Below are 9,000 nucleotides of genomic sequence, written 5' to 3'. Positions count from 1 at the left end.
AATCTCTTCTATCATATTGTTTGGTTGCCAAGAAAGTGTTTTTTGTTTTTAGATTATTGTTGATTGTATGCCTCTAGTGTTATCTAAAGAAAACATTTGTGTGCACATCATTGTTGATAGTGAAAGTTTTAATTGGATTAGGTCCTGTGGTTTTTTCCCTTTGCTTTGAAGAGTTTTCTACGTAAAAAATGTTAGACTCTTTGTGTGTGTGGTTTTTTTTTTTTTTATTAAATTACTTCTCAACAGATTCACACAAAGTGGGAGAGTATGATTTCTCCCAACATTATTTTAGGGCATCTTTCGATATCCAGATTTACGTCAGAAAGGATAAATATTGTCCACCTTCTATACAAAAAGCCTTCTTTTTTTATTATAATTTATCAAACACAAGATTTCACGTATGCCAAATTAACCTTCCTATAAACCTTCAACAAATTTGGGGGTTGGGACGAGAACAAGTGGGTCTGCCTTCCTCAGAACCATCCCAAACTTTTCAGCAAGGTCAAGCTCGGCGCCCTCTGGCAATCGCCAATTAAATGAATGCAGGAGCGTTGCAAGCCCATACATTAGCATCCGATCAGCGAACGGGGCCCCTGGGCAGATCCTCCTTCCTGAACCGAATGGAAAGAAATGAAAATCATTCCCGCTGAAATCCCACTTGCGATCGTTCGTCAAGAATCTCTCTGGGTTGAATTCGGTGGGATTTTCCCAGTTCTCCGGATACCTCTCAATAGCCCACATGTTCACCAAAACACGGGTACCTTTGGGGACGGAGTATCCACCTAGGGTAGAGGTCTCGCTGGGGCTTCTGGGAAGCATCAGTGGGGTTGCTGGATGGAGTCGCATGGCTTCCTTCACGACTGCGCTCAGATATCTCAATCGAGATAGATGGCTCTCTTCCACCACGTTGTCGGTTCCTACCACTTCGTTCAGTTCTTGTTGGACTCTTCTCATCATCTCCGGATGTTTGATCAACTCAGCCATGACCCATTCAGACGTCACTGCCGTTGTGTCCATTCCTGCCATAACCAAGTCCTGCACGAATGTCCACCTTCTGTTAGCCTCAAATTGTAGTTCAAAGATTGATCACAAGAAAAAGGACAAATATGACAGAAATCTAGAGTATTTTTTTTTTAATTTTTTTTATGTCACTATGCATTGAACTTAAAAAAATTGTAAACAGAATGATATATTACCATGATCAATCCCTTTATGTGGCTACTGGTCAAGGGCATGGTTGAATCACCTCTCTCTTGCATACGTAAAAGCACCACCAGAAATTCCTTACTCTCCTGCTTCCCCGATTCGGCCTTTTTCAGATCAATGATGGAATCCAGGATCTGATTAAGTCTATCAGCAATCATCTTTCTCTTTCGCTCAAGCCCCTCGAGGTCAAATGGCGCAAGAAAAGGGAAGAAATCCGAGATACTGAGCTGACCGAAAGATCCGAGGATTTGCTGCACCACCACTCGGAACTCTTCTCCCTTTTCTTTCATTGAAGGATCCTTGAGAGTCCCAGTACCCCACAACATGCCCATCAGCACGTCGAAAAGGGTGGCAAAGAGCATCTCGCGGATCGCAAGCGGAGTCTCGGCATTGCCGTAAACGCGTCTCACCATTTGCTGAACCTCTCCTCTGCGAACGTCCCGGAAAAGCTCGAGCCTGGTGCTGCTTAGCATCTCGCCGACGGCCAGCTTACGCAGCATGCGCCACTGCGTTCCATGCGGTGCCCATGCAATCCCGTGGAGTCCATTAGGCAGGACCATTGCTGCCTTGGGGACGTCGTGATTGGCGAAGGTAGCGTCTTTATCTTTGAGGAGCTCCTTGGCGAGAGCAGGCGAGCTCACCACGATGCACAGTTTCCTGCCTAACCTAAGACTGAAGATATGCCCATAGGTGGAAGCCAACTCGGCGAGATGCTGGTGGAGGTTCCGGCCCAGAAACGGGAGGTTGCCCACCAAGGGAAGTCCCCGTGGGCCTGGTGGCACCCTCAGCTTCTCCTTCCTCCACTTCTTGGTGACCACCACCAATGTCCAAGCAACCACTAACACCGCGACTAACACCATGCGAAGAGCTGCAGACGGAGGCGCCTCATTCGAAGCTTTGCACTCTGCCCACCAGGGAATATAACCTCGGGTGATTGAAGAAAGTGAGGGAGTAGCAGGATATGCTTCTGAAATCATTGTTTCAGGACTCTAGTTCAAGAAGTTGCTCAAGATAGCTTTTTACTTCACTCTACGACTCAACCGAATGCATCTCCTCTGCTTTTATAAGATGGAATTTGATTAAACTAAGCACTTTTAATAAAAAAAGTTTATCAAAATAACCAACTAAGAAACTAAATTTAATAAAAACGGTAAGTTCAACCAAAGTTGACGGTTTCTAGACGCCTTGGTTGATCGATTACTGAACTGGTTGTTGACATAAGAGTGACCATGTTCTAGAAGGACCGCCAATGGAGACCACGACTTCTGTGGGCATACCTCGTCTTATATAAGCAGTCAATATGGAGTGAAAGAGACATTTCTTCCACTTGAAATTGTCGGGTTCTTCGTGAACAGAGTTGGTAAACGGTACCATGACTTCAATCGCATGTACTTCTCTGGAATCCCGCAGGCTGTCCGACGTTGTTGCTGAGGTATATTAACTCCTCACAAATGCGTCGACAAGTGACCTACGTCGGCGTAGCCACGAGCCGGAGACAGTTGACCGCCCACGGTGGCAGCGTCAGCATTAAATTGAATAATTTTGGACGGGCCGTTTTTCCGTCATCCATTACAATTGCGGGTCTAGCATTTATTCCTCTCTTTCCTGTCTACAATCGACGTCCACGTATTTTCCAGAAGATATAAAGGAACCGAAACATGAAAAAAGATACGAATCCATCCTTAATAAAAAATCCGAAAAACACCTTTTGTTTTTTGTTTTTTCTTTTCCGTTGCCTTTCTTGACCATATTCTTTCTCTTTATCCATGTTAGATCTTTGTCAGCTCTAATTCCATGTTGATTTCTAGCGTTAACATATAAACACAAGAGATCTTAAGGGAAGGAGAGAGAAAAACTATAGCTCTTGCGAGAGAGGAGAAAAAAAATTTAGGGAAAAAAAAAAGAGAAAAAGATAAAAGTGTCAGGACGAATTTGAGCCAAGAGGAAGAGGTTTGAATACTCTACTCCATACCTTGAGACTACATTTATAGTTGTGTGAAGGTGTTTATAATGACTACTACGACCTTAGGGCTACATACTTCAAAAGCAAAAGGATATAAGAGGACATACACCATTTTGCAAAATTATAATTCTATATCATCTCTATGAAAGTTCTCTTTATTTACTAGTCATACCACCCCTACACATGAGGGTGTCTTTTAATAGGTATGTCGATTAAAAAAAGCAATTCATGGGCTAAAACAGTCTCCTTGTGCCACGTTCAATAAATTCACTAGTGTTCTTACTTGAGTTGGGTTCAAATTATGTAAAAGTGTTCATTCAGTATTATTGGAAGATGGGTCCAAGCCCAAATGACTAAGGAAGGCCCACACATCTAAGTGTCTTAGAAGATAAACTCAAACCCATAAGACCAAGAAAAGACCCACACATCCAAGAGATGTGGAAGAAGGGCTCAAGGTCCGCATACCAAGGAGAATGTCCACAAGCCCATAATGATGGCATTATGGTAAATAAAGAGTTATCTCATAAAGATGACACCGATGTATTTAGTTTAAGTTCCAGGGGCATACTTTAAATTGAGCTTCAGGGGAAGGTTAGGACACAAACCCATAACCTCTTTCTTCCTCTTGGTTTTGCCCAATGGGTGTCTCTTCTTCTTTCTCCATGAGCAAAATCTGTGAAGTCCTGAAAATTAACAAGGCATCAACGCATTGATTCTCAGGACTCACATCTATGGTTTTCAGGATTAAAAAAAAACCATTTTCCTTTGCCCATATTGTGGTTAGTTTTTTTTGTCATAAGATGGACAATCGTAGCAACAACATCAGTCCAATGGTGGTTAGGCATATGAGTTCCAAGTAAAAGAGCTCGAGTAGTTTCAAGTATATGACGATTTTTTTACTCAGCAATACCATTTTGCAGAGGAGTCTGGGGGCATGAGGTTTCATGAATCAGTCCATTATGTTGGAAATAATCACAGAATTATTGATTCATATATTCTTCACCATTATCAAATCGAAAAATTCGAATCCTAGCAGATAACTAAGTTTGAATTATTTTATGAAAGGATTGAAATTTATGGAATACATCGTCTTATATTTCAACAAGTAAATTCAAGTCATGCAAGTGCAATCATCAATAAATATCACAAACCAGCGAAAACTAGACATAGTAGATTTAGGGCAAGGACACCACACATTAGAGTGAATCAAAGCAAAAGGGACCTTACTCTTATTCATACTTAAAGGATAATTGACTCGATCACTTTTAGCTAGAATTCAAGTTTCACAGTTAAAGTTTAGAATTGTCAAATTAGAATATAAATCAGGAAACATATGTTTCAGATAACCAAATGAAGAATGACCTAATGGACGGTGCCATAGCCAAATTTGTTCCACTGAGAGGTCACTCGGGTGGCGCATGTGATAAGCTTGGCCCATACTGAAATCGTCCATGTAATTGGCAATGGTAGCTCGTCGAGAGGTCTGAGAAAAATCATTCGCATAAAATGTCATATGGTCCTTTGCTCCATAATCAAGTATCTAAGTTCTATAATCAGCCTCTCTATTAGATCCAACAAGAACATTACCTGGAGTAGAATTTCAAGTTTTCTAGCCTAGAGTTCGTGCCACCAATCAAGGTACCCATGTACCTTGAAGCAGGTCTCATAGGTATGCTTTGCATTCCCACAGTGAGAGCATATAGTTTCATCATGATTTGAAGTGGCTCATGATTTGGAATTGGAACCAGATTTGCCACCATGAAGAGAGATAGACCCAGAGTTTGTTGGAGGGTACAATTCATGTTTGACATTTTTGGATGCCAAAATTGCTCATGGTGTATCATCGGAACTACCAGTTGTCATCACTACTTGATGAACAATGTCTTTGTGGACATGAGGGTAGGCTTGCTCAACGGTTGGGAAGGTAGTATCTAGATAACATTACTTCAGATATGGTTTAGGCGATCATTGAGACAATCTAAGAACATATATACCCGCTCTTCTTGAATCAAGGTATTATACTGTTGTATATCGGTTAAGGACTCCATTGGATTTAGTTGACAAAAGTCTATTTTATGATAGAGGCCTTGGAAATCATTGTAGGATTTTTCAAGAGAACCACCAAACTGTTTGAGACGTGTCACACGTCGCCGAATATCATACACCTGGGAGGTGTCATTGCCATCAAAATATATAGTAACAATGGCATCCCAAACCATATTGGCTGTCGGAATAGGAATAAAGTTGTTGATGAGGGAAGAGTCCATGGAATTAATCAACCATCCTTTGACAATAGCATTTTCTATGCGACATCGTCAAAATTTGGGATCCGTCTGAGGAGGTTGAAGGAAATCACCGTTCAAATACCCAGGTTTGTCTTTGCCTGAGATATACATCTCAACAAGGACCAGAATGCATAGTTGGTGTCATCCAACTTGATTCTAATAGGTGTTGCAATATCGGTGATCTGGGTCGGGGTTGAAGCTTTGATCAAAGCTTCAGTCATTCTGGTGGTCAACTCGACCAAGACAGAAGAGGGCGGAGATTCACTTAGACTGAAAATCTGTATTAGCCATGGATGAAGACACGAGTACCAGGCTTGGTTGACATGGATGAAGACACGAGTACCAGGCTTGGTTGACATGGATGAAGACACGAGTACCAGGGAGATTCGCTTGGTTGACTCCGCTAAGTCCGGTCCGGTTTGATCCGGGTCGCTCGGCTTCGAGCCTTACTTTTTGAGCTTCAAAATAAGATTTACAACCGTCATCGTCCCCGACGCTGGTTTTTGAACAGCGGGAAGGGCTGCGGCGACAGAAAAAGGTGGTAGGCTGCGGCGTTGGCGATGATTTCTGGCGACGGACGAGGATTTCTGGCAACGGGCGAGGTTTTCTGGCTACGGACGAGGTGGATTTCTGTTTATTTGGCTGGTGCGGGTTGCCTGCAGGCCAAGCGGTGGCTCAACTGCAGTCGTAGGCGACTTTCTGTTCTTAACAACAACGAAGACAGAGGGTTTCTGTTCACAGCGACGGTGACTGCATCAGCGACGGGAAGGAGAGAAAAAAGCGGAGACGGGTTCTCCCGCGCTGATACCATGTCACAAATTCGATATCGTATATTCAAAAATTCAATCTTTACATTTTACATCCTATCAATTTATACACATATGAATACTGATTAGAGGACTCGGAGGATAAATCAGAGGATTTCTTCCTCTGATTTCTCTCACTAGGATCTCCTCCTCTGATTTCTCTCGGAGGAATTCCTCCTCTCGCACGGAACAGGGGGAGGAGAGTTGCGACACTCGAGAATTCCTCCCCTCTGCAAGTCGACATCGTGGTAAGGAAACCTCTCTCCCAGCTTGTGTCCCTGTGGACCTCGCCGGGTTAACCGGCCTGCCCGTTGAATCAACCAGTTTTTTACCTGGTTTCAGACCTTTGTTATATGCAATCCGAACAAGGGATCAGATCTGGGTAAACCCGGGTCAACCAGCTGATCCAGTTAGAGTTTTATGACATCCACGAAACAGTGAGATGCCGTATGTTTTTTTTTCCGGGACATCTTTCGCTATCCAGATTCACGTCAGAAAGGATAAATATTGTCAACCTTCCATAAAAAAAGCCTTCTTTTTTATTATAATTTATCAAACAAAAGATTTAACATTCCCATGAACCTTCCACACATTTTTCACTCCTCAACAATCTTTCAACTTAGGTAAAAATGGTGTCCTGGAACTTTGAAGAAAGAGACGATGAAAGTGCCGCCTTAGATAATCTTGGGGTTGGGACGAGAACAAGTGGGTCTGCCTTCCTCAGAACCATCCCAAACTTTTCAGCAAGGTCAAGCTCTGCGCCATCTGGCAATCGCCAATTAAATGAATGCAGGAGCGTTGCGAGTCCATACATTAGCATCCGATCAGCGAACGGGGCTCCTGGGCAGATCCTCCTTCCTGAACCGAACGGAAAGAAATGAAAATCATTCCCGCTGAAATCCCACTTGCGATCGTTCGTCAAGAATCTTTCTGGGTTGAATTCAGTAGGGTTTTCCCAGTTCTCCGGGTACCTCTCAATAGCCCACATGTTCACCAAAACACGGGTACCTTTGGGGACGGAGTATCCACCCAGTGTCGAGGTCTCGCTGGGGGTTCTGGGAAGCATCAGTGGGGCTGCCGGGTGGAGTCGCATGGCTTCCTTCACGACTGCGCTCAGATATCTCAATCGAGATAGGTGGCTCTCTTCCACCACGTTGTCGGTTCCTATCACTTCGTTCAGTTCTTGTTGGACTCTTCTCATCATATCCGGATGTTTGATCAACTCAGCCATGACCCATTCAGACGTCACCGCTGTTGTGTCCATTCCTGCCATAACCAAGTCCTGCACGCATGTCCACCTTCTATCAGCCTCAATTCTTAGTTCAAAGCTTGATCACAAGAAAAGGTCAAAGAGGACAGAAATCTAGAGGAAATGATAAGAAATGTTACCATGATCAATCCCTTTATGTGGCTTCTGGTTAAGGGCATGGTTGAATCACCTCTCTCTTGCATTCGTAAAAGCACCAGCAGAAATTCCTTACTCTCCTGCTCCCCGGATTCGGCCTTTTTCAGATCAATGATGGAATCCAAGATCTGGTTAAGTCTATCAGCAATTTTCTTTCTCTTTCGCTCAAGTCCCTCGAGGTCAAATGGCGCAAGAAAAGGGAAGAAATCCGAGATACTGAGCTGCCCGAAAGATCCGAGGATTTGCTGCACCACCAGTCGGAACTCTTCCCCCTTTTCTTTCATTGAAGGATCCTTGAGAGTCCCGGTACCCCACAACATGCCCATCAGCACGTCGAAAAGGGTGGCAAAGAGCATCTCGCGGATCGCAAGCGGAGTCTCGGCAATATCGTAAACCCGTCTCACCATTTGCTGAACCTCTGCTCTGCGGACGTCCCGGAAGATCTCGAGCCTGGCGTTGCTCAGCATCTCGCCGACGGCCAGCTTACGCAGCATGCGCCACTGCATTCCATGCGGCGCCCATGCCATCCCGTGGAGCCCATTAGGGAGGACCATTGCTGCCGTGGGGACGTCGTGGTTGGCGAAGGTAGCGTCTTTATCTTTGAGGAGCTCCTTGGCGAGAGCAGGCGAGCTCACCACTATGCACAGCTTCCTGCCCAACCGAAGACTGAAGATATTCCCATAGGTGGAAGCCAACTCGGCGAGATGCTGGTGGAGGTTCCGATCCAGGAAAGGGAGGTTGCCGACCAAGGGAAGTCCCCGAGGGCCTGGTGGTAACCTCAGCTTCCCCTTCCTACACTTCTTGGTGATCACCACCAATGTCCAAGCAACCACTAACACCGCGATGAACACCTTGCGAAGAGCAGCAGACGGAGGCGCCTCATTCGAAGCATTGGACTCTGCCCACCAGCTAATATAGCCTTGCATGATTGACGAAAGGGAGGGAGTAGCAGGATATGCTTCTGAAATCATTGTTTCGGGACTCTACTACAAGGAGTTGCTCAAGCTAGCCTTTTTTCTTCACTCTGCGACTGAACCGAATGCATCTCCTCTCCTTTTATAATATTGAATTTTATCAAAACAACCAACTCATAAACTTAATTTAATAAAAATAGTTAGTTCTACCAAACTAGAAGGTTTCTAGAAAGACTTCTCGGTTGATTCCTGGCAATTGATCGATTGCTGAGCTGGTTGTTGCCATAAGAGTGACCATGTTCTAGATGGACCGTCACTTCTGTGGTCGCCCTTCGTCTTCTAGAAGCAGTCAATGGAGTAAAAGAACTTGTCTTCTTTCCCTTGAAATTGTCTGGTTCTTCATGAACAGAGTTCGTAAACG

The 9,000-nt window shown here is 44.3% G+C and overlaps 3 protein-coding genes across 3 annotated transcripts; all 3 read right to left on the bottom strand.

Annotated features, from left to right (window-relative positions):
• Positions 1 to 417: 417 nt before the first annotated feature.
• On the bottom strand, positions 418 to 2,183 carry LOC137935382 (carnosic acid synthase-like). Its single transcript, XM_068780039.1, has 2 exons — positions 1,197 to 2,183; positions 418 to 1,035 (listed from the first exon to the last, which is right to left on the bottom strand). Exons 1-2 carry the CDS (start codon positions 2,181 to 2,183, stop codon positions 418 to 420), a joined length of 1,605 nt encoding a protein of 534 aa, XP_068636140.1.
• Positions 2,184 to 6,848: 4,665 nt separating this feature from the next.
• On the bottom strand, positions 6,849 to 7,731 carry LOC137967110 (p-coumarate 3-hydroxylase-like). Its single transcript, XM_068813547.1, has 2 exons — positions 7,650 to 7,731; positions 6,849 to 7,542 (listed from the first exon to the last, which is right to left on the bottom strand). The coding sequence occupies exons 1-2, from the start codon at positions 7,710 to 7,712 to the stop codon at positions 6,880 to 6,882; spliced, it is 726 nt and encodes a 241-aa protein (XP_068669648.1). The 5' UTR covers positions 7,713 to 7,731; the 3' UTR covers positions 6,849 to 6,879.
• A 6-nt stretch (positions 7,732 to 7,737) lies between these two features.
• LOC137935381 (cytochrome P450 71A25-like) lies at positions 7,738 to 8,636 on the bottom strand. The gene is made up of 2 exons (XM_068780038.1): positions 7,883 to 8,636; positions 7,738 to 7,763 (listed from the first exon to the last, which is right to left on the bottom strand). Exons 1-2 carry the CDS (start codon positions 8,634 to 8,636, stop codon positions 7,738 to 7,740), a joined length of 780 nt encoding a protein of 259 aa, XP_068636139.1.
• Positions 8,637 to 9,000: the final 364 nt, after the last annotated feature.

The sequence above is a fragment of the Aristolochia californica genome, unplaced genomic scaffold (assembly GCF_029961685.1).
Source record: "Aristolochia californica isolate CCGP_79_NKW_82.1479 unplaced genomic scaffold, dmAriCali1.0.hap1 SCAF_6, whole genome shotgun sequence".
NCBI classification, from domain to species: Eukaryota; Viridiplantae; Streptophyta; class Magnoliopsida; order Piperales; family Aristolochiaceae; genus Aristolochia; species Aristolochia californica.
This window is presented reverse-complemented; position numbering and strand designations above follow the sequence as displayed.